This window comes from Sceloporus undulatus, chromosome 5 (genome assembly GCF_019175285.1).
Source record: "Sceloporus undulatus isolate JIND9_A2432 ecotype Alabama chromosome 5, SceUnd_v1.1, whole genome shotgun sequence".
Taxonomy (NCBI): Eukaryota; Metazoa; Chordata; class Lepidosauria; order Squamata; family Phrynosomatidae; genus Sceloporus; species Sceloporus undulatus.
Genome location: NC_056526.1, coordinates 29694490 through 29720691, shown reverse-complemented (window position 1 = coordinate 29720691; position 26202 = coordinate 29694490). Strand labels below are relative to the sequence as shown.

The 26202-nt window shown below is 38.9% G+C and overlaps 1 protein-coding gene across 3 annotated transcripts in view; it reads right to left on the bottom strand.

Annotated features, from left to right (window-relative positions):
- The window catches only part of RIC8B (RIC8 guanine nucleotide exchange factor B), a 42942-nt gene that overhangs the window by 3789 nt on the left and 12951 nt on the right, over window positions 1-26202 (bottom strand). For 2 of the 3 annotated variants that reach the window (XM_042468326.1, XM_042468327.1), the window contains 7 exons: window positions 24599-25207; window positions 21122-21216; window positions 12562-12724; window positions 10970-11065; window positions 8703-8847; window positions 7325-7469; window positions 5199-5318 (listed from right to left, as the gene is read on the bottom strand). In XM_042468326.1, coding sequence (XP_042324260.1) covers window positions 5199-5318; window positions 7325-7469; window positions 8703-8847; window positions 10970-11065; window positions 12562-12724; window positions 21122-21216; window positions 24599-25207 — 1373 coding nt within the window. The remainder of the gene's footprint in view (window positions 1-5198; window positions 5319-7324; window positions 7470-8702; window positions 8848-10969; window positions 11066-12561; window positions 12725-21121; window positions 21217-24598; window positions 25208-26202) is intronic. The other variant, XM_042468328.1, reaches the window with a different exon arrangement.

The window sequence follows — 26202 nt, the reverse complement described above, 5'->3', positions numbered from 1 at the left end:
GAATAAGTCCTACTGACCTCAACAGAATTCACTCAGTAGGTATATAAAAGAACAAAATACAAGCAAATGTTGTCAGAGAATCAGAAAGTGCAGCTTGCATATTGCAACATACTGACATAACCCCTTATAATTATATCTTGTAGCACCTTTGAGACTACAGTGGTGCCTCGGGTTACGAAATTAATTCGTTCCGCCGCGGCGTTCGTAACCCGATTTTTTTCGTAACCCGAAAAAGCCATAGGCGCTAGCGCTAAAAGCCGTGATTTCGTGCGAAAAAGCGCCGAAAAGGACCAAAATTTTTTTTCGGTAGGCAGAAAAAAAAAAAACGTAACCCGGAACAGTTTTTTCTATAGGATTTTTTCGTATCCCGGGAATTTCGTAAGGCGGTGCTTTTGTATCCCGGGGTACCACTGTAACTGAAATAAAGAAGTTGGCAGCATGAGCTTTTGTAGAGTTCAGTCTACTTCCTCAGATGCATATAGTAGGAAGGAAGTAGACTGAAGTCTACAAAAGCTCATGCTGCCAACTTCTTTATTTCAGTTAGTCTCAAAGGTGCTAACTGTACATACTGATTCTACAGACTAACGCGGCTATATTTCTGATTTCTACTCTTATAGCATGCCTTTTCTTCTGAGTAATGTTAGCAGGTACAGGAAACAGTGCAGAAAAACTAGGATAGTAAACTCTGGCCCATTTCCGAATGAGGCTTGCATAATATAAAAATGCCCAGCACATGACCACCTAGTAAAAATAATTATCATAATCCATTCTTTAAGACAGTGCTACTCAAGTCCCTGGACTGGTGTCAGTCCACAAGCCATTTGCTGCTGCTCCATGGGAAGTTTCCAGGAAAGAAAAAACCCCACTGTACCCAATTGGCACAAATATGGTAATGATCCCCCAACACATGAAGGGGGAAATTTTGCTGGATACCCATTAGATAGCCTGAAAAGCACTGATCTAAAAATATATTTCACAGGTGCACAAGTCATCTCAGAAATGAAGCCCAGCAATCATTTTAAACTACCAGGAATAATAATTTTATTCCTTCTTTGCAATGAACTGCAGCATTGTCCAGAATGTTCATAGTACAAATACATTATGTCTACATCTTTGGGACATACATGACAGATCCTCATATGACTAGGCAGTCCCCAATAACATATGCTTTTTCCAAATTAAAAAAAAAAAAAGCATTATATTGAGGACTATTGGGTGGAAAACACACCACAGTGAAACCTTTAATAAAATGCATTCTTTTTTTCATCTAGTGAATCTCCCATTAATCCTTTCAAATTCATCTGTGCAAGTTTTGCTTCGGCTTCCTGCTTGCCATTTAGCTTCATAACGACTCCAAAATACCTCCCTTGTTTTCAAGGGTTTTTCTTTTTTGCCTGCTTTGTGCACAACAGGTCAATGTTAACACATGGAACTAATGATGGTTGTCTGTAATGAAACAACCATACTGCAAACATTGGTCTGCTCCTTTGATAAAATAGTGTATTGGGGACCTATTCACCCCCTTATAATTGAGTGCTACATAATAGTGCTGATCCTTTTATGTACACCATTTTGTTCCATGATTAGAAAAGGAGGGGAAAACCTATGGAAACCCTGCTTTCTTCACCACTGTGATTAATTCTGTATTTTTAATGAGTGAGGCTAATACTCAGGGCAGGTTCTGTTGCATACTTGTTTTGTTGACTTCTTGTGAATGTACAACAAAACTCAAGACTATGATAATTGGGGATTGTTCCATCAGAAAACGGATTCCTGGTATCAATACAGTGTTGGCTTGGAAAAAGCACCATGGCATTTTAAATTAGTCAATCAATTCATAATTGTGCTGCCAGTTTATAACTGCAGGAGAAATATTTATAAAGCATTTTAATTAACACTGAAAACTTCCAATCACACAAGATGCAGAGACACAAAGAGCAGCATATTATTAGTACTGGATTTAACTATGTTTTATATCTTACAAAGATGAAATGTAGTTACTACTGTGTGACAGCTGGGGGAATGACAGTATTTGAAGTATTAATGATTTTCAAGTCTGATTTTAAAGAAGTAAATACTTAGTGTTCTTCTGGAGCACTATGTAAAGCACTCTACTGCTATTCTTTGAAGAAATATACAAATGATAATATACACTGTGAAAAGAACGATACTAAGAAGGTTAAAGTCGACATATAAATAATAGGATAGTATTTAGGCATCAAGAACAGAAAATATTTCTTCCATTATTTAGGAATGAGTATATTGTAGCTATCGTAGAATATTTTGGATACTTCATCTAGCATTTTGTATTCTGAAGTCAATTATTTCTTCTTGCTCAAAGAGACCATGACTCATCCAAGATTACCCAATAAATCATGAAAATTACTTGGGCTAAACTACATCATAGATTTTCTGTAAGTATAAAATGGGAGGAAGAACTATACATCACTCCAAACTCCTTAAAAAAAAGGGTGGGCAAAAAGATTCAGATCTTAAGTTTGTCTAGTTCTTCAGTCACTGCATCTTACAGAGTTGGTTGTCTATACTTCATTTCTGAACAACTGTTTCTGTTGCTCAGAAAAGGCTTTATATACTTGATATGCTAACTTATTTATTGTTGTTGTGGCAGGCATTCAAGTTGCTTCCGACATATGGTAACCCTAAGGCTAACTTGGTTACTGTTTTGTTTCTTGTTTATGATGGGGTTTTCTTGGCAGATTTGTTCAGAGGAGATCTGTTACTGCCTTCACCTGAGGTTGAGAGCATGTGACTTGCCCAAGGTCACCCAGTGGGTTTCATGACCAAGCTGGGAATCGAACCCTGGTCTCCAGAGTTGTAGTCCAGCACTCAAACCACTATGCTCCACTGGCTCTCATGTATTTTGTGTGGTGTAGGGGTTTGCATTTTGGTTTAGACTCTGGAGACCTGGGCTTGAACTCTTTTTCATTCATGGAAACCCACTGGGTGAGCAAGCCATACTCTCTCAGCCACAAAGGAAGGCAGAGGCAAACCTGTCTGAACAAGGCTTGCCAAGAAAACCCTGTGATAGGTTTGCCTTAGGGTCACTGTAAATTGGAAAACACTTAGAGGCACAACTTATTGAGCAAATATTAAGGAAAACAGAAAGATAGGTCTAAGAGTACTAGTAATAGCAAGTAATCTTAATTACTATTGTTGTTTATAGCAGACATGAAGAACAAGCGAATCTTGGATTCCCATCAGTCCTACCCAACATAGTCAATGGCATGGAATTAGAGGAACATCATCCTACAACACCTGAAGGGCTACAGGTTTTCGTCCCTGATTTTTAGTCTGCTTTCAGGGAAAAATGCCTCAACAGAATGGTTTGTAGCAATGGTAGGTACAAACAATACATGGGTAATAAGAATCTCCTTATTATGAACATCGTAGTGCCATTAGCAATTAAAGCTTTCAATCAAGTCTGGGAAATCATTTTAGTGGGGAAAGTTGTTTTTTTTAATTCTACTTCTTAACCATTGATATTTTGTTTGAAAATATCAGATACTTCTCTGCAGTTATGCGTTCTAGGCATCACAATGAGCTTCTAGGGATGTTGGTACCCATCCATACAATATCATAACCTTCTACACCAGGGATGGGAAAGTGCAACCTGTGGACTACATGTTGCCTCCAAGATAATTTTTGAGGCCGTTCAAGTCCTACCCTTCAATCATTTTGATAAATTTTCCATTAAAAAATCACTAAACTAGTTTCCTTAGTAGTTTAATACCACTTCTTTTGGGTTTAAAAATACAGTGCACCCGCATCATACTGGGGCATGCTTTATGTGGCTTTCAGCATATGCTGAAAGCTGTGTGGGGAGAAAGGTGTGGCGCGTCAGTAATGGGGCTCGAGCATGCACGGAATTTGTTTTATGCGGGGGAGTCCAGAATGGATTCCCCGTGTAAAGCAAGGGCGCACTGTACCCAGATCTCAAAACTTGGGGAAATTGTCCTCCATACTCTACAGGGTTTGTGGAGCAAATTTTTAGTAACAAAGACATTTAAGCATTCTCAGAGGGTACAGAGTAGCCCTCAAAGGACCCACAGGGGTGTCTCCCAACCCTGGCAGTTGTCCATCTCTGATCTACACAAACCTATGTCAAGAACTCCAAGGGTAATTTACCCCATCCTCAAACAAAATATGTCTCTCTTTAAGGAATAAAAAATTCCTAGCAATAGGAAAAACAAGTCTTCTTAACAGCCTTGTTTAGTATAATGGAGCTTCCTTGTAGATCACAGAAAATTAAAAGGCACAAAGACTAAGGCAATACAGGGGTTCCCAACCATTTTGAATCGCGAAGCCCTTATTTCTGTGGCAGAGTTTCTAAGAGGCCTACCCTATGTCTTACAAGTTAATGGTGTTTAAGAGTATATATAAGAATATATTCTTATTCTTTAATTTCATTCAATTTTTATTTCTTTCATTTTCCTGCAGTGGCTGTGGAGCACCTGGGAAGTGCATGTGGAACCCTAAGAGCTCCTCAGAGCACAGATTGGGAACTGCTGGCCTAGACAAAGAGCTAAATATTACTATTTTATCATCTAATCAATTTTTAGAATTTAATATAGAATCATATTTTTTTAACAAAAGGAATCATTTTGGCGTTTTCAGAAGAAAGATCATGCCACTTCTAGGCAGACAGGAAAGTACACAAAAGCAATTAATACACTTAGGTTTAGCAATACCAATATCACAGTGAGAACCAATGACTACTGCAAAGTCAGCAACACATGGCCTGAAACAGCATAGCTTGACACTTACTAAAAAAATGCAACTGAATTTGCCAACCTTACCATTCCTTGAGAAAATGCCGTGTACAGTACTTGCCGTGTACAGTACTTGAATTTGCATGAAAACCTCCACATAATCCAAATACAGTGGGACACTTAAGGAAAGGAGAACCAACCACCATGGTGCAGTGGTTTGAGCATTCGACTTGGACTCTAAGAGATGGGTTCGAATCTCCGTTTGGCCATGGAAGCCCACTGCCTTAGAGGATGGCAATGGCAAACCCCTGCTGAAGAAATTTGCCAAGCAACCCCTGAGACATGGTCACCTTAGGATCACCATAAGTTGGAAACGACTTGAAGGCACATAACAACAACTTAAGGGAAGAGAGACTATACAGCCAAAGAAGACTCTATCAGAAATGAAAGCAATTGTAGCTATGTTACCTAGAAAGCTTATCGAACATATTGACAAGTTTCATTGCTTCATATTCTTTTTGTTCTTCAGTCATTTCATCCATAGGGTTGGGCATTGGCTCTTCTAAGTGACCTGTAATAAGGTTAATGCTGGGGGTGGGGACAGAAGAGAAAAAACATAGGGAAAAATGGGTTAAGGAATCTTTCCAGTATTCTCCTTGGTCAGATCATCCAATAGTTGGAGAAGTCAGTAGTAACTGAACAAATCTTACTATTTTGATTACTGTCTGAGAACCACAAAATGAAATAACTAGACTTCTAAGGACACCCTCAAACATACTACAGTAGGATCCCCAGCCTGCAAAAGTTTAAACTAGTTGAACTGTTATGTCTTTCTTATTTTTTAAAAGAAAACACACAACTTGGGAGACAGGCTGAGATGTAGGGTAGAAAATTTTCTCCGAGATTTCTGATGCTCTGTTTTTTCTATCAAACATCTTCCACACCATATGTTTATACGTATTCCTGCATGCACACACACAAACACACTTATAGTTCTTTGGGCTGTCTGCAACTGATTGTGTCAGATGGACTAAAAACAGGATATGACGTTCTAGTTACCCTCCTACGGAGATAAGCACTGACAAACTGTATCATTCATAGACTAACAAATGAACACAGTTTTTCTGTTTCACAAAATCACTTGCTTTTCAATCAGAAATAATAATAATAATAATAATAATAATAATAATAATGATGATGATGATTTATTATAAATAAATAAATACAAATTGTGAAGAAAAATATAGCAAGTTGCCTGTGGGCACAGATTCATCTAAATCTGATTACTGAATCAGTTTTTTCTCAACTTGAAATGTAATGATATCTAATACAGAGAGTGAGTGAATGAAGGTGACGGTCCTACAGTGATACTTGAGCAAAAGAAAATGCAACTATTTGTATAAAATAAATTTGGCAGGATGGGCTGGTTTAAACCTTAGTATAAACCTAATCACTTTTTAAAAGAAATACTCCTGTTTTTTTAAATTCACTATTTTTTTTTTAAAAAGGCTAGCTGTTATTACTATTTTCTAACTCTCTTACTGAAACAACAATGGCTGTTTGAATTTAAACATTTAACTTGAACAGTTTATGGGCAGTTGTTCATTGTTAGACCAGTATTCATTGTCAGCAACTTTTTTAAAATTTTATTTTATAGTGCAAGAAATACAATTCAGAAAGAAATCTTTCAATTAACGTAAGTACGACCAAAACAACTTGCTTTAAAAGAAGCACTTTTTAAGAACAATTATTATTAAAGCTAGTGGACATAGCATTTGAACAGCATTTTGCCACTTAATTTTCTGATTTAGTCCTATATTGGTAAAGTCCTACACATTAAATAAATAAATAAATAAATCTAGTTTAAACCAAAACCCTGGTTTAAACAAAAAACATTTTGAGATTTTAACTGACCTCCTCCCCACAACTTGGATAATCTGGTACAGTTCTCTTTGAGTATGCACCTTTAAAAATGTTTTTAAAAGGTCATTTTTTGTTAAATGTAAGAGGAGTACATGCTATTCTATTTACATTATTATAGATATCCCAATAAAACAATTGCCATGTAAAACTTGGAGTGTTTTTAAATATATTACTTGAATCAAATATGTTAACTCCAATAATATTATTTATATTATTTATACCACTACTCCCTTCTCCTTTTGTGTGGTGTCTTTTTAGATTGTAAGCCTGAGGGTAGGGAACCGTCTAATTAAAAAGACTGTATGAACAGTGCTGTGTAAATTTACAGCGCTTTATAAAGATTAATAATAATAATAATAATAATAATAATAATAATAATAAGAGTTAATTACTTCTTCCTGCCTTCCCTGGAAAACTCATATAATTGGAAACAAGGCTGTTAAACGGTCACCAACAGACAATCTTCAGAAAATCTTGGGCAGCCATGGTAATTATGCCAGGCTGAAATGGATTTTGGTCAAGTACATGATTAGATTCTATGTGAAAAACACAGTGCCAAATGCATATTTAGAGTGCATATCTTTGACAAAGGTATAAAGAAATAAAACAGTCTTGCTTAATTATTGCACCTGGAGATAACATATACACACACAGACAAAATGATACTATACTTTGGTTTTGCAGATTTGTATTCTTCTGTATCTGTATCTTCATCATCTGAATACCAGTTTTCCCCTCTTCCTCCTGCTAACAGTCCCCTTGCTGCTAGCAGTCCTGCTGCATTACCATAGCCAGTGTATTTCAGTAAGCTGTCAACTGCAAGTCAATAAAGAAATAATTCATTTGGGGGGGGTTAAATCTGCTTCTTTATGACAAGATAGCATTATCAGCAGTGGGTTTAAGACTCACATCTATAAATGTTATAACTGTGACAAGTGTTAAATCCTTGTGTTCAAACACTCCAGTTTTCTCTAGTATATATACATTCCTAAAACTAAAACTAAGACAAATAACCATTATGCTTTCTTCTCTTTCCCTAGAGACTAAAAGCTACATTAAAACATAAACACACACATACACTAAAACTAGACCAAAGCAAATTACTTTCACAAAGAAATATAATTTTAAACTTTAAGTTAGAATTTATCCCTACCATTTGGTAACAAATGTTTTAATTTCCAAGTCCTCATCTAAAATGTGCAGAAAGGTAACACCTCAAGATATCTGTATGGTAAAATATAATATTAGTAGCTGCCTATTATATGCCAAAACATACAATGGGTCTTGGAAATGATACATAAAAAAGTCTGGTTTGAAACTATGTGGGGCAGTACAGAGCTTTTGAGGCCTTGATCATTCACAATTGTGCTACAGAACTTGCAGAACGTTGAATGCATCAATGACCAAGGAAGTTATAGTGAGAAAATACAGAGATATAGTGCATTAAATAAGTTGCAGGTGGGGTCATAGAGAGGAATACTGGTTTATCTAGCAGAGGTGTAGGAAAATGTTCCCCACATGTTGTATGCAGTGTCCAATCCTTTTTAGCAGCCCTTCTTGCCTTCTAGAGCCCTCACTTTTTTTAAAAAAAATATTTTTGGGAGGTTTACTGCTTCTGTCTTCCACTGAAACACATCAGTACAGAGAAAAGAGGCAATAAAGTGTTCTTTCATCCTTCCCAACCCTTGGAAAGTGGCTAAAAATGAAACCAGAAGTCATTGACGGAACAGTGCAATGGGGCCCACTGGGAGTACAGGGTGTGTGAGAAAAATGGTCCCTGACCCCAATACAATTGCCCATCCTGATCTGGCAGCTTCAACATGTAGAATGTGTATGTTACAGAGTGTGTAGTAAAAGGGTTGCCCTTTAATTTATATTTTCAAGAAAATCTACAGGAGTTGTTATTTCACCAGGCTAAACATTTTATGTAATTGTGACCTATTAACTAGTCCCCATTTTATAAAAGCTCCCCTGGACAAAATTTTGCCTTTGCAATCAACAAATGTACTATAACTACATTCATGACATTCATAAGAAAAAAACTGATACCTCTTTCTTTACAAAGAACAAAAAGGAATTCTGCAGCAATTTGCTTCACTCCTAAGTCAACATGAGTCATAAGACGCACTAATTTGTTTCTTAGCGTTGTACCAACTTCAGGACGATTAGAAACATCTCTCAAAGGAGGCAACACCTAAAACAACAGCAAGCAATTAATCCCAAAGGAAAGTGCTGCCACACTTATTTCCTGAAGTCTTTGAAAACATTCTGTTTTAATTCTCTGACTCAGAGTTTAGAAATAAACAGCACCAAAATAGTGATTTTTAATTACCTCCACATACCTAAGGTATAATTACAGTGGGGCCTCCTTATCCATGGACTTGTCATCCACAGATTTAAGCATCCGTGGATGGCAAGCCTCCGCTGTTCCTAATGGCAGCACATTCACACAGTTGCGTTAGTGGGGTTGTACACGTTGCACTGCCATTAGAAAGAACAGGATTTGAAATCCTGCATTTTTCAGTATCCGGTGTGTGTGTGTGTGTGTGTGTGTGTGTGTATGTGTCCAGAACGGATCCCCCATGAATACCAAGGTCCCACTGTACATTGCTTTATGACCATAAATGAAAAGAAAGAATAGCATCACTTCTTCTGTAATACATCTATGTGTGTTTTAGTTAGTTTTGGCCTCGCTAAGTGATTAAAGAATATCACATGGTTCAAGTCCAGCTCATGCTGTACTTTATGCAGCTGCCTCGTGCTGTGAAGGAATTGACAAGGTGGAGATACTACAGTATTTGCTAGTATAATCCCATAGCTTGTAGCACCTAGTTGCTTTTTAAAGAAGTAATGAAAAAGTAAACACTGTAGAGTGACTTTTAAAAGTTATGGCTATAATAGTCATTAAGTATTTTGAGGCGGTCTTCTGAACTTTTAAATATAACTAACTATATTTTAAAATTAAACTCCCCAAATATCTGTCTAGCTGAACAGTTGTTTAATAACCATTTTAAAATGACTGCTATTCACATAGGTGGCACTGCCAGTACCAATTATCAAAATATCCAAAAAATATAAGATACACACACCTAAATAAAGAAAACATAGTTTTCTAATGGCCCTAACTAATGCAGTACAAAATATCTTGTCAAATACTGTATATACCCAGAATCTTTCACCATTAATGCAGAATGAAGGAGGATTGGTGTTGTGGTCCAGCACAATTTGTAAAATACTACAAGCTGCCCATTTCTACAGTTCTGACCTAGGAGTTGAGAATACAGTGTGCCTGCGTTATATGCTGGAAGTTGCGCTGGAAAAACCCCTGGTGCACCACGGAAAAAGTAATGGGGCGTGCCCTGGGAACGAACCCCATTACTTCCAATGGGGCTCAAGCATACACATTTTCCCTTACGCGGGAACGGATCCCCCGGGTAAGGGAAAGGTGCACTGTATACTAATATGCCTTGCTACAGATACAGTAGGTGAAATACTATTATGAAAATTTAAAAATTCCTTAGAACTACTGTAACGGATTTTGCTGTCCGTCTTGCACATAACATTAAATAAATAGCAGACTTAAGTAATGAAAATAAAATGTAACTAGAAACGGCAGACAATTTATTTGACAGTATTCCACCATGTCAAAGCAAAGACATTTTAGACCTTTCAGACAATTGTTGTGTGCCTTCAAGTTGTTTCCGACTTATGGCAACCTCAAGGCAAACCTATCATAGGGTTTTCTTGGCAAGATTTGTTCAGAGGAATTTGTTACTGCCTTCCCCTGAGGCTGAGAGCATGTGACTTTCCCAAGGTCACACAGTGTGTTTCATGGTCAAGCTGGGAATCAAATCCTAGTCTCCAGAGTTGCAGTCCAACACAAAAACTACTACACCACACTGGCTCCCTACCTTTGGGACCAGATGCTGATTAACTTTATTCTGTAAACCCTTTTCTCACAATGACCTCTAAAAATGCACTGATTGTGACACAGTTCCTTATATATGTATATATTTACATTTTACAAATTAATGTTTCTTACATTCAGATTTCTAACCAATAAGCCCCACTCCTGAAAACAGGATGTACTTCCAAGGGAACATTGAAACATCAACAGTCCTGTTCATGTCCCTTCTCTTAGCTGCTTCCTTTTATGTCTACCCAGAGCAGAATTCTATTCAGGACAAATACAATTTAACATACTGCAAGTAATGTGATGCTGGCAATTAATATATATTAGATAATTAAGATACCCTGACATTTTAAATGGCCATTGCATCCTACATCTCTAGTCTTTTGTTACCCTCATCTCTTACCTGAGCTTTGATAAACTTCCTTATGTTCCGATGGGATCGGCAGCATCTAGTTAGTAAGCTGAGAACTGGAGTGAGACCTTCCCGATAACTACTCCCCTAGGAAAATACACAGATAATTACACTTTTTCCAGGCACTCTGCTGCACCTATATTTACCCTCTAGGTATCATACAGTGACTGCAGGGTCATTTTTGAAGAAGCAGCTGTCCAACCACTTCCAATTCCATGTTCAGGGGTTAGTATAGCCTGTGGTGGATCTCAGAGGCTGAGGTGTGACCCCTGAAGCTAATCCAGTTCTTCTTGAAGGTTTCTCAAAACAAGCTTCTGGACCACCACATTTCCACAGTGGGCTATCTAACCACAGCTGCCAGGCCTTTTCCATGGGTTTTCAAACATAAATTTGCCCTTAAAATATTCCTGACTGGGACACTTTGACTAGTCTATCTCGATTTGGGGGCACATTGGACAGTATTTCAATGTATTTTAGCCACCCTGAATGCCAATTTGGCAGAAAGACTGAAAAAACATTTAACAAAAAAATGAATGTTAAACAACAGTTAGCCAGGAAACAAACAATGCACACAAAAATCATAGCTATTTGACTATTTAAACCATGGCAAACAACCTAAAAGCTAAAATTACTAATTACAATATACACTCTCAACATCAAATTACAATGTACATTAATCTTTTCCTATTCATATACTATGTCACACAATTTTTAAAAACTGGAGGTAGGCCCAGTTTCCTGATCTTGCATTTGCCATGACCATTTTCCAGCTATGAACATTTGAGATGAATGAAAGCAGGTGGAATGTGAATCAGGTCAATGTCTGTTATTAAGCTGTACCTTACATCAAGTTTTAAGGCCATACTAGATATTATTCTACAGACCCAGGCTCTTAACAGTATATGGTTGTTTCAATAAAACTGCAATGGTTTGATTAGGGGAGTGGGAAGAAAGAATGCTTAATCCATCAAAATCTTTCTCCAGAGATTCCTTAAAAATAAATGAAGAAAGGAAACATCACAAGAGTAATAAGATATATTCTTGGGATGGCAGGTGGAACAATTCACTACATTTGGTTTATCCCACATGCCAACCTGACCAGGCAGGCGTCTAAGTTCTTTTTCAGTTAGTGCTGTTGAGTCTCCCTCCTTTGTCATCAGTTTTTATTTTCCTGTCCACCTAACCTAGAAAGCCCTTCTCTGGCACTGCATAAGTATAGCTTCACCCACTTGATCTTAGCCAAAAGGCCAAGAAGCTTAAATAGAAAAATAGATTGGAATGGAATGCAGAAAAAACAAAGAGCAATAGCAATAGAAAGTACACACGTATCAGTGAACTAAGCACTTCCTAAGAGGTTTACGATGTGTAAGCTAATTGTCCCCAACAAGTTGGGTACTCATTTTAGTGATCTACAAAAAGATGCAAGGCTGAGTGGATCTTGGAGCCACTGGGATCAAACTCATAACCTTGTGGTTTGCAATACAGGCATTCAACCACTGTGCCACCAGGGCTCCCAAAAGAAAAGGAGAGTGATTCAGAGGGGAAAATAAAGTTTACTTTGCCCTCACATACAGCAACATTACCTTGTCAATTCTCTTTTCCATGAATTTCAATAGCACCCGAAATGCATCCATATTCATGCCATTATACTTTAAGTCTGTTTCTTTGGTCTCCTCTTGACTTGATGGACTGATAAGCACATCCAAACATGAAACTGGAATATTGCTTAAAAGGTTGATTGCATTGCTGAAAGAAGAATTTTAAATACACTTTTTAAGAACATTTTGTTAAAATCACGCCTCAGTGGATATCAAGGGACCACTGTATATAGACACACCTCAGTTAACAAAGCCTCTGACAAAGAAGCTCCTTTTTTTACATAGTCTTTGTATGGAAGCCCAGGCTCTCCCCTCCATCTTGTCTAATGTCTAGTTGGAAGTTGTTGTTTGGTTTTTTTGCCGCACTGGGAAGATGGTAAAGCAGGTCTTTAAGTGTTGGATGCAAAAGTGTGTCTGCAGTAAACTTTACCTGGGAAAGAATGGAATTCTCCTCTAGCAAAAGCATGTACATTTCTATACTGCTCAATAGTGAACTTAGCACTCTCTAAGCGGTTTACAATCTGTGAGCCAATTGACACTGCTGAGTACTCACTTATCAATCTATGAAAGGATAAAAGATTGAGTCAAACTTGGAGCCCTGGGATTGAAATTGAACTCATAACGTTGTGGCTGCAGTACCTGCATTAACCACTGTACCACCAGGGCTCCTTACTCTTTAGGTCAGCAGTTTTCAACCTGTGGGTCGCGACCCCTTTGGGAGTCAAATGACCCTTTCACAGAGGTCGCTTAAGACCCAGGGTTGGTGCCATAATCTATAATACTCTAGTGCAGCAGTTCTTAACCTGTGGGTCATGACCCCTTTGTGGTTCTGAACCTATGGGTCGCTGCATTAGGAAGGATGAGAACTACTGCTCTAGGTGATCCTACTGTACAGGTACAGTAAATAATAATAGCTGCCTCCAGGACCATTTGCTGAGCATGTGTGAAGAGTAAAACATAAAGAAAAGAGGAAAGTAGATGAGCTTGGCTCATCAGCTACTCTGAAATGTTGAAAAAGTATACCTTTTCCTACCAAAATGGAAATCATAAGAAAAGTGGAGGCTGTGGAAAGAAAAGAAAGAAACATCCAGGGATGCATTTTGGAAGAAGCTTTCAAATGTTCTCTATAACAGTGAAAATATTTTTGTTTACTTATGCAAGGCTTATCTGAGTTGTTATTTCATTTATCATGTGTACAATGTTAGTTGTGAATAAAATGTTCGCTAAAGCATGCTGAGCTGTTCTTTTATGTGGTGTAGGAACCTATCCCTATTCTTTCCCTGTTATAGCTACTTGGGATACCAACGTTACTATTAAAGAAGAAAGGCCCAGGAATGCACCTACTGTACTTGTTAATTGAGATATTCCTGTATATTGGACCTTGCCACTTTATGGTTCCTTATCACAGTGCAAAGCAAAAATTCATTGAGAATCTCAGATTTTAGCTACAGGAGGTTTAGGTTTAATTTACAATAATTATGCTAATACAAACAAACTGGATGCCAACCCCTTGGAATGTGAATATAAAGGGTTAAATGGAATAATTGTCTAGGACATTTGCATTTCTTATTGTTTCTGTTTCTGTCATTAGTTTGAGAAGCACTGCAAAAGGCTTTCTGAAGCCATTATGACCAGCATTTAACAAAAACAAAAGCATACACTCCTGCATCCTCATCATCTGAAAATGAGGCTTGTGAAAAATCAGTTTTGCAAACTTTAGGGTTTGAAAATTTAATATAAAGTAGACATGCCTTCCTGCCACTGAATGTACAAACTGCTTAATCTGAATTAGCAGAAAAATATATGAATAGCTTAAATAGAAAAGTGAAGCTAAAAAAAATACTGTACAGGATGAAAACAAACTATAGTAGTGCTGCTAATAATTTAAGGTGTAGGAAAAGAGCTGGAAAAAAGCAACTTGTTTTACTTCATATATCTTCAAAGCATTTAAGGCCACAACTTGAACACAAGTGGACAGCGAATAATCCAATGAAATTTGCTAGATGGTTTTGGCCAAGAAATAGTGACCATAGGTCCCTTTGTTCTCTTATCTCATTTGATGCATACTGTGAAGTAGCTATAATGAGAAATCTCCAAGTAATTACCCCACTCTCATTTAGCCACAGTATAGATCATGCCTTCTCCTCTGTTGAAGATGCAGAGCTCATGCCATAGACTGGGTTTTCTTGCAGCCACTTTTCACAAGATAACCTGTTTTCAAGCAAAAGGAATTGGCAAGGGGCAGCAAAATGCAGCACAGCAAAACAAAAACCAAACTGGTAACTTGGACCATTTCCACAGACAGCTCCTTTTTACTGGTTTCTTATTAAGCAATGGTGTTCCCAAACACCTACAAAATTAATTTTCTGGATCACTGTGCTTGAACTATTCTTTTCAATAACTAAAGCCTGGCTTTCTGATCTTTGTCACTCTGCCTGACAGTTTTATTTGTGGTAGAGAAGTGTATGAAATTCTCCAGCTACCAGGAAGTCAGGAACGGTGCACAGATCTGCACAATAGTGTTTGCATTCCTCCTCCAGGGGGTAGAATGCTGCCTATATTATTCATTCTTTCTCTCACACTCTCTCTCAGCTTCCTAGAGATCATTAATCACAGAGACATGACATCCACCCACTCATGCTCTCAACCCCCTCCTGATATGCAAATGTGAATACAAACAACTGTTTAACACCACTGAAAGCCATGATTAAAATTTTATTAGTGGGCAAACAAGGCATTTGCTTTAAAATACAATAATTTAAACTGTGGATATTCAAGTGTTCTAAGTGAGAAGATTGATAGAGCCACAATAACTTAGGTTCACAATAAATATCCTCAATTCAGACAGGAAGAACAAAAACGTTATGATTTAAACAGAACCAGTTTAAATATTTGGGGGAATGTCTATAATGGGACATTTCTTTAAAAACAACCTTTTAAAAATGTGTAAAGTAACTTCTGAGTGTAAGACAAATATATCTTTAAAATCTATATTCATCATCTCTTTAAACTGAATCCATATCCCTTTATCAAGTACACTGAGTTGAAACTGGCTTTTTGATGTTCAGGAATAAACTGGAGAAAACGTGTCTTTTATGTACCAACTCTGCTCTACCCAACCAATAACCTTTGCTTCTAGAAAAAAATGGGAATTCCAAGTTATTTTTCTTAGGTTCTTACAGCCCACAGAGGCATGTTGGCTACATAAACAGGCTTAGGGATCATCCTTTGCCCACTCCTAGTTTAAATCAATTGTTCTCCTTAAAATAAACCCACCTTATTAAAGGCTTGCATGTTATATGTGAAAATAAAACTCTAGATCTAGTGGTTCCTACACTGGTTTAATGTATTTTTCCACATCACATTCAATCAAAATAAACTCCCATCCAAGCCAAATAATATATTGGTATGATTTGCCTATTACCGAGTCTTGTTTTTATTTCTTTAGGATATTGTTCATTACAACAATTACAGAGTGTATTACCAGTGTTAGATTCTCCCTAGCTATTTTCTCAGTGTTTTCTGTGAAACCCTCCTGTTGTGTTTTCTTGCATATTACCCACTCTGGATAATGTTGTATTGGCAGTCATGCATCAGTGCAGTGGAACTATCTTTTCTTCCCTGTTGAGGACATCAATCGAAACTAGCTCTAGGGTTTGCTTTTCAACCCTTCAGACCCTGTTTTTGGCGGCAATGAAAAGAATACAGTAGGAAACACCCTCTTCCTGATTCTGCCAGGAGAAATTCACTGCCAGCATCCTTTAACATTCCAACATTCCTACAGCATCCTTTCCAATGTATTAAGATACTAATTCACATGGCTGCAAAGCGCCCTCAAAGCAAGCGTTTCACAAAGGTTTGCAAATGTAGTGCAACATGAAGTAAGATGTCCAACAAAATGCAAGAGTACAAAATAGGCAAAAATACACCCAATAAATAAAACAATAAGATAAAATTGGTAATTCATGTGACATAACCTTCCCTCTTGTTGATTTAATCCCATTCCCCAGATTATCTTGACAAAGAACTTTGAACTTTTTCATTAGTAGTCTCTCCAGCAATAGAAGTTACCCAAAAAATCTATTTCCAGAATCTTGAACTAATCATCCTTAAACTCCCACAATACACCTATGTATTAATTTTAAAAAACCCATGTATTGGAACTGTAAATCACGGAGCCTCTAGATGTGTCCACTGCTACGCTTAACATACAAAAATAGATTAGAGTTGGAAACAGAGATATTACAGTTTATTCAAAACTATAAAAACTCTTACACTGGGTCAGACAAAGAAAGTCCAACTGGTTCAAAATATGGTAGCCAGACTGATAATAGGCACATCCAGAAGCTATCACATTACACCAATTTAAAATAACACTCCACTGGCTGCCAATCAGTTTCCAGGCAATGTATGAAGTGTTGGTTATTATCTTTAAAGCCCTACTTGGGCTTTCAACTACCTTCCACTTTCAACTACCTTCCACCCTGAACCCTTTACTAGAACTCACTACAGCCTGCTGTGACGCTTTTAACGATTTCTTCGCTGATAAAATCTCTCAGGTAAGGGCTGATCTTGACGTTGGCGTTTCGGCAGAATCAATAAGAGAGATATCCAGTGACTCTGTAAACAGGATTAAACTGAATCACCTTGAGTTTGTAAATACTGATGACGTGGACAAGCTCCTTGGAAGCGTAAGGAAGACAACTTGCTCCCTCGATCCTTGCCCTTCTTGGTTGACTGTTCAGGGAGGTGATGCAATAAAAACATCTTTACAGCTTATAATAAATGCATCCTTTCGGGAGGGAATATTTCCACCTACTTTGAAACAAGCGATGGTGAAATCACTTTTAAAGAAACCCTCCCTAAACCCCCTGATCAGAAATAACTATAGACCGGTCTCCTTATTGCCATTCTTGGGCAAAGTGATTGAGAGGGTGGTGGCCTTCCAACTCCAAGCTGTCTTGGATGAAACCGATTATCTGGACCTGTTTCAAACTGGCTTCAGGGCAGGTTACGGAGTTCAACAGCTTTGGTCGCCTTAGTCGATGACCTCCGTCTGGGCATCGACAGGGCAAGTGTGACCCTGTTGGTTCTCTTGGACATCTCAGTGGCCTTCGATACCATAGACTATGGTATCCTTCTGGAACGCCTGAGAGAGTTAGGTATCGGGGGCATTGCGCTCCAGTGGTTCCGCACCTATCTCTTTGGTAGATTCCAGATGGTGAGGCTGGGGGACAGTTCCTCTCGTAAAAGAGAGCTGACATCTGGCATCCCTCAGGGCGCCATTCTGTCCCCCATGCTGTTTAACATTTACATGAAGCCTCTGGGTGAGATCATCCAGAGACATGGGGCGCGGTGTTATCAGTATGCTGATGACACCCAGATTTATCTCTCTATGTCTCTGACTGACACAGTGACTAAGGATGGCCTCTCTCCTCTGGATGCCTGCCTAGGGTCAGTAATGGGCTGGATGAGGGAAAACAAACTCATATTGAATCCAGAGAAAACAGAGGTACTCGAGATAGGTACCCCAAGCCCAGGCAGGGAAATTTGTCATCCAGTCCTGGACGGGGTCACACTTCCCCTAAAGGACAAAGTTCGCAGTTTGGGAGTACTCCTGGATTCATCTCTACAATTATCATCTCAAGTAGATGCGATGGCCAAGAGTGCTTGGTACCAGCTTCGGCTGATACGCCAACTGCGCCCCTACCTGGACTGAAAGGACCTTGAAACTGTGGTACACGCACTGGTAATCTCTCATTTAGATTTCTGCAATGCACTCTACATGGGGCTACCTTTGTACCAAGTTCAGAAGCTTCAACTAGTCCAAAACGCAGCAGCCAGATTGGTCACCGGATCTTCCAGGTCAGACCACATAACACCTGGCTACCAATTAGCTTCCGGGTGCAGTACAAAGTGTTGGTTATCACCTATATGGCTTGGGCCTGAGTTACTTGAGGGAATGCCTCTCCCGGTACAATCCGCCCTGCACTCTCAGAACAACTGGGAAGAATCTACTAGTTCATACAAAAGTTAGACTAGTAACTATTTCCCAAAGAGCATACACAGCTATGACTCCCATGCTTTGGAACAATCTTCTGGAAGAGATCAGAATGATTCCAACCTTAGATGCCTTTAAGAAGGCACTAAAACACATCTCTTCCGGCAAGCATACCCCCGGATCTTCCATAAAATCTGATGAAAACTTCACCTCAGGAAAAATCAAGATAACTTTATCACAGGATGTATTGTGGTTTTTAATATTGTATTGTCATACTTTGATATTACATGGTTTTAAATTGTTTTTAAAATTGTAATTTTAGAAATTTTGTTGTTGAAATATTGTTGTAATCCTGCTTCGATCCGTCGGGAGAGGCGGGAAAGAAATAAAACCTATTATTATTATTATTATTATTATTATTATTATTATTATTAATTATTATTATTATTCCTACAGGATCGCCTTCTCACATACAATCTGCCCTGTACATTCAGAACCTCTGGGAAATGTTTGCTCCAACCAGCCAGACTAAACTGGCACTGGGTTTCCAAGACAATCTTTTTGTCTGCTGCCCCCAAACTGTGGAATGACCTGCCGGAAAAGATAAAATTGCTTAAAATGCAGACTGCATTAAAACGGCATTGAAAGCGTATCTCTTCGAGCACACTTAATCAGTTTTAAAATATGACATTTTAATATGTATATGAGCTCTCATTAGTGTATTTTAATGGTCTTATAATAGTGAATATTGGCTGTGGGTTTGTGTTTTTAACTGTGTTTTGTATTTTAACATGCTGTACCCTGCCTCGAGCCTTGATTAATAATTAATTAATTAATTATCATTATTATTTTGTTCAGTGTGTCTGCATTACAGCCCTTTGCTCTTTGTACCAAAAAATGGCTGAACAGACTAAACATCAAATGACATGTGAACTCAATATATATATCCGAAGACTACACACTACCATCATAGCAGCAGCACCTGAAAATACTGAAATGAACATAAAAGATTTGTTTATGTCTTCATCCAAAACCTTGTGTTAAAGGGTTTGATGTCTCACAATCTATTCAGATATTACCCTCCACCCTTTCCTTTAAGTAATATGGAATCAGGAATAGATTTTGACCTCACACATCATCCACAGTCATGTCCTATACTCTTCAGTCTGAACAGAAGGCAGTATGTATTCAATACCCAGGGCAAGATCTAGGTTGCTGCAGAGGCACAATGAGAGGTGAAGGGAATCAGCTAAAGAACAGCCAGTCTCACCAAACAAAGAGAAGGCAGAAAGAAAAGCAACAAAACTTAAGGTGTTATCAGTAAAAGAAGGAATAGAGCATAGCTGATAGATGATGGCACACAGATGATGGTGTAAGGGAAATAGATGCAGTGAGCCAGGGAATATGGCTAAGAACTGGGTTTTCAGGGACATATAATGAAGCAAGATAGACTAACTGTGGTCACAAAACACTGTTCATATGGCTGTGAGTCTACAACTATTACATGACTAATAGCCAGGGTCAGGTAGAGCTAACTGTCAGCAAGACAGATAAACTCACCCTTTAGCAGGCTTTGTTTCAGCAGATTTTGCCTTTAATTTCAAGACGTAACAAAAATGTTTGAGAGTTGGCAGAAAAGAAGGGAAATGTGAACAATTATTTTGTTGTAAGGTGAACCTATCATGGGGTTTTCTTGGCAATATTTGTTCAGAGGAGGTTTGCCATCAACTTCTCCCAAGGCTGACAGTTTCTGACTTGCCCAAGGTTACCCAGTAGATTTGATGATTGAGCAGGGAATCGAACCCTGGTCTCCAGAGACAGTCCAACACTGAAACCACTACATCAAGCTAGCTTTCTTATTTACATTTTATGTAATCTCTACAGCACCTAGTGTGAAATGCCACTATTTCTTTATAGCTGCTTCAAACTTTACTTGGAGCAGCATACACATACAGGCTCAGGGCATGATGAACAGAACACTGAGAAATGGGTGTGCTGAAGCATAGATGAACTAACTACACAGGTCATAGTTTCTGATGGCTGTTCTTACTAAACAGTACACTAAGCGCTGTATTCCAACCTTTTCTGATCATCCATCTCTTACTAAGGGTAGTGCCCCAAGTTCTTGCCCTTCAGCATTGTATCAAGACTGCGTAAGTCAGTGTATAAAAGAAAATCTCCTGTGTGAGAGATGGAGTCACAACAAACCCATTTACAATAGTTTTCTTTGTTTTCTATCTCTTGGATCCTCAAAAAAGTTGTTTCATCTATGTACACAGCAAATATATCAGTAAGTCTAAAATGTAAATATTTACATTCTATTCTACTGTCTCTATTAGAAATATCATATGAGCAAGGATATGTATCTCAAGTTCATGGTGAAAGTGGAATGAAAATAAAAACACTTTCCTGATTATCAGTTTCATTTAAGAAACAAAACAAGCAATGGAGAGTATCAGAATGCTCCAAGCAAAATTCTATTATATCCAGTAGACAACTGCCAGATGAAACCAGATTATGCCTTGAACATACAGATTCACCAACCTGTGCAACTCCTCTGTTTTTTCTTCAGTAGGGCCCAGAGTTAACAAGCAGTGACGTAGAATAGCAGCCATATAACGAAATTCATGAGAGTCATTCTGTATAAATATAGAAGTAAAAAACAATTAAATTCACTGTCAAGTTTTCAAATAAAGAAACGGAGTCAAATAAAACAGCTGTCACACTGTGAAATTGTTGTCAATGTGGAATTTGTTTTGAAGACAGAATTTGCCACTCTCATCTCAATTTACCTATTAATAGATATTAAAGTTCTATTAGTTCTATTAAAGCTCATAAGAAACCATGCCATGCATGGTCATTAGTCTTCTTCCAAAACAAGCAAGAATTAACTTTTGCATGTAACTGCATTAAGCTCAGGCTGGAAAAGGTTTTTAGACTCTTTATTAGAATAGCTCAGTCTCACTTGCTATTTATGGAAACATAAGCCCTCCTCCAACCACCATCTTGAGGGGGAGAGAGGCCTGGCCTGGAAGACAAAGAGCCCTCCTCCAACCACCATCTTGAGGGAGAGAGGCCTTGCAATTTTGTATTGTTTTGCAATTTTACTGTACACCGCTATGATCATTGCGGAAATAGCGGGCTATAAATAAAAAATTATTATTATTATTATTATTATTATTATTTATTGGGAAGCTGCCTTAACCTGAATCAGACTTGTTCTCTTTAGCACAGTACTGTCAACTCTAACCTGCAGTAATGACTCTTCCAGGTTCCAAACATACTTTCTTTGTCCTATTAGGAGATCGCTGGTGGTCTCTCATTTGTGTACTAATAATGGCCCTACATTGATGTAGGGCTTCTTGGAACCAGAAGCAGCCTCTGCATCAGATTGCCTGTTAAGTGGGGTAGGTTTATGGCCAGTTTTGTCTCTGCCCTGCCTTCCTCTTGGGGCCTTGTCAACTTCATGTGCTTGACCTATCTGACTGGTTTTCTTATCTATCTCCGTTCCAGAAGACCTAAGATTGTAATCTCCTTTTCTTGTCTTTTTGAAGTTCATGGAATATCATCCTGTCAGGATTAGCAAATGTTTTGGGAAATTGTGACCAGCCATGCCCATGGGCATGGGACTAATGCCTGCCCCATTTGCCCATGAACATTTATTTCTTATTTTTAGGTTTGTTTCCCCCCGCCTTACATCATTTCTCATGAGAGCTCAGGGAAACCAATAAATGAAATACTCAAATATCCAGACTTATATGGTTGTGGAGAAAGCTTACACCAGTATCCAAATTCAGCAGTTAATTTTTCAAAATTATTTGTACATATGAGAAGTCCAATTAAGTTTCCCCAGTGATGAGCCACTTCTTTTCGGTTCAATGGGGGTGGGGGGGCATTCTTCTTCCCTCTTATATCCTCAAAATCTGCTCTAGGTGGTTTGAAGGAATCTCTGGAGCAGAGCCGAGATGGGGCAGAGGTGGAAATGATATCTACTAATATCCAATTCCTCCCCGGAGACTGAAGTGATACATTCAGGAAGGTTTACTGTTTTGCACTACTGAACTGTCCGTTGCCATTTCCAGCCCTCCTACTAAGCTACTCTGTCTCCTTATACCCTTAGGAAATCCATCCACCATTCAGTCTCATTCCTCCCTGCATCACTCAAGAGTCTAAATAAGGAGGCACAACTGTACATGCAAATAAAAACAAACAAAAGAAAACAAAGAACAAACCACTGTCAAAGAAGAAGCAACATTTTCTTGTTTTTGTTTATATTTCTCAACAAAGATTTTTCTTTGCGGCAACACACTCTTAGGAAACAGAATTGACAGGACACATCTATTGTCTTTTAGCACCCAAAAGCTTCATTAAACGTGCATTAAATGCTAGAGATAGTAGCTTCAATATCCCCTTTCCCTCTTCAATGCATCTCTAAAATATACTTCTTACAAATTTTTACCTACTGACAGTTACTATTAAAAGGAAATCAATGGAATATGTTTATACACCATTTTTGATTACCATGCCACTTTTATCTAGATCCCTTTAAAAGCAAAACAAATTTTCCTTAATAAGGAGCTGAGGAGAATACTTATTGGAAACTTTTGAGCACCTTTGATATAAAGATTAATTTTCACTTTTTTCAAAAAAGTACAATTTTTCCAAACGGTAAAAGAACTTCTCTGCAATGTGCACTCTAGTGAAGCAGAGAATAAATTACTCCTGTTCAGTGTTGCCCATGGCTACCAAGACGAAATACTGTGATACTAATGTAAGCTACTGCTACCGGAAAAGGCAGATGTCATTGCACCCAAAGGTATGTTTACGCTACCTAGATTTCTCTTGGTAAACTAATACCCATCTCTCTTTCTCTCTTGTAGATGTAAAATTACCGTATTTTCCAGCATATAAGGCGACTTTTAAAGTCTGCCTTATGCGCCGGAATTAAATCCCAGAGACAGGTGAATGGCATAGCCACCTCCCTGTCTCTGAGGTCCTTGCTGGGCCCTCTCCCAGCCAGCAGGCACTCGCGCTGGCTGAAGGGGGCCTCTCTAGAGGCCTAAGAGAGGCTCCTTGGCGGCTTGGCTCTCGCCGCCATTTTTTTCCAAAAGGCGGCGGGGAAGTGTCTTCAGAGCTGGCCGGGCCGAGGAAAAGGGCCGGCCCCTTACTCTTCCGCACTGCCATCGAGGAAAAGGGCCAGCCCCTTACTCCTCCGCACCGCCGCCGGGGATCCTGATCCTCCAGCGGCTTCAGAAGTCCTCCGCAGAAGCCGTTAGAGAAGCAGAGGATCCCGGGTGGCGGCGGCTTACGCGTAGGACTTCTGAAGCCGCTGGAGGATCGGAGGATCCCCGGCAGCGGCGGCGCGGAGGAGTAAGGGGCAGGCCCTTTTCCTCGGAGCCGTTTCCCCGTTGCTTTTTTTATTAAAAAAAAATGGTGGCAAGAGCCTAGCCACTGAGGAGCCTCTCTTAGGCCTATAGAGAGGCCCCCTCCAGCCAGCGCGAGACCCCCTCAGGAGCATTCAGGGATGCTGCCGGCGGGCGACATGGAGGGTTGTCTTATACCCCCCGTCGCCTTATACGCCAGAAAATACGGTAACTGTATCCACAAAGAGAAACATAAAAACACAGTGTAAAGCAGCAGACTGGGATCTTATCAATGGATTGGTTGGTGATGTCAGTAAAGTTCAGAACACAGTTTAAAAAAGACAGCAGACCTCCGTCCAAATGGCAGTTCAGCTAATGTGGGCATACAGTAATTTGTTTCAAAACATCCTGGATTTAAATGTAAGTCCTATTGCTCTGTTCTTAAGAATGACTTAGAAATGGGTAGTCCATTGAAGAAACACAGATTACCCTTCTTCTGAAACTAATGCCACACTGTGCTTGGGAACCTCGCAAACACAAAATTTCAAAATACAAAAACTTACCTGCACTATAGGTGGCATGTAAAACAGTAATCTCAAATGTAAACCTCTTGGCAGAAGAATAAAGCCTTGTGAGAACATTTCCGCTCAAGCCTTACCTCACTGTGTACATTCCAACTGTCAAGAGTAACATTAAAGAGAGCTTTCAGTGCTTCAATGGCACACTCTGTCTCTTGTACTGACAAAGGTGACATCTCCTGTTCTTCAGCTGTGATGTATTTATCAGTCCATTTTATGCTAAAAGCACTTTCCAGGGCCTGAGTCAAGAGTGGCAACCCCTGGAGATCATATCTTAACTGTGACCTAATATCTGTGTGCAAAAGGGAGAGGAGGAAGAGGAGCCGTAAATCAAAGCATTTTATGTCTTCCACAAACTGTTGATCCTTGCATTTTTTCAGGAGATTACAAAGCATAGCTGCCAGGTTCAGTTCCAGACTAAGTTTCTGGGCAGCTGGGCTATTAAAAACAATGTTACAAAGGCATTTCAAAGCTTCCACTATGACAGGAAAATCAGTCACATCTTCCAAAGGATCCTCCAGAGCATCCAACTTTGCTAACTTCATCAAGATCTGCATGTTCTTCTTTGTTGTTACAGGAACTAAAACTTTTTTGTCTCTTGAGAGAATACGCAGAGCCTCCAAACAAGTGACTCTACATGATGTTTTTATTTCTTTCTCCAGCAGATTTAATATTTCTTCACAGAGTTGCTGAGCATAGGGCAGAGGAAGAGAAAAGGAGATGTTACTATAGCATTCAAAGATGGAGCCCAATGGTAACATACCCCAGACTACCATGCTCTTCAAAGAATTTAGCTTAGTGTGTTCTTACCTGACCTAATATTAAGAAAATAAACAAAGAAACAGCTTATGACTTACTGATTTTAACAGTAAATTGATTCAAGTAGCAGAAAGCTTTTTGCCTTTATTATCAACATATCAGTTCAAAACTGAGGAATTTGTTCAGTTCTGTCACACAAAGGATTAGCATTTCTGAACATGTGAAGGTAGAGTACAAGTTCAATGTTACTCTATGTATACAGCTGTAGTTTCCTCTTAGGAATGCTGTAATCATTTAGATATCCTTTAACTTAAAGCTATAAAACTCCAATATGCATATCTGCATTCTTTCTCCACCTAGCTGCTCAGCCCACATTGGGCTATTCCCCACACTCATCCAATTCCAGGTGGAGTAGCCTAGTCCCAGTTTTTTCCATTGGCAGTTATTATTTTTGAGCCTGGGGACCTTTAAAAATAACCTCTTACTGTGAATCAGGAAATTACATATCCAGATGATGTGATGGTTTTCTCTAATGTTTACATCTAGAATCATAGAATCGTAGAGTTGGAAGAGACCACAAGGGCCATCCAGTCCAACCCCCTGCCATGCAGGAAATCACAATCAAAGCATCCCCGACAGATGGCCATCCAGCCTCTGTTTGAAGACCTCTAAGGAAGGAGACTCCACTACACTCTGAGGGAGTTTGTTCCAGTGTCGAAGATCCCTTACTGTCAGGAAGTTCCTCCTAATGTTGAGGTGGAATCTCTTTTCCTGCAGCTTGCATCCATTGTTCCGTGTTCTAGTCTCTGGAGCAGCAGAAAACAAGCTTGCTTCCTCCTCAACATGACATCCCTTCAAATATTTAAATAGGGCTATCATATCACCTCTTAACCTTCTCTTCTCCAGGCTAAACATCCACAACTCC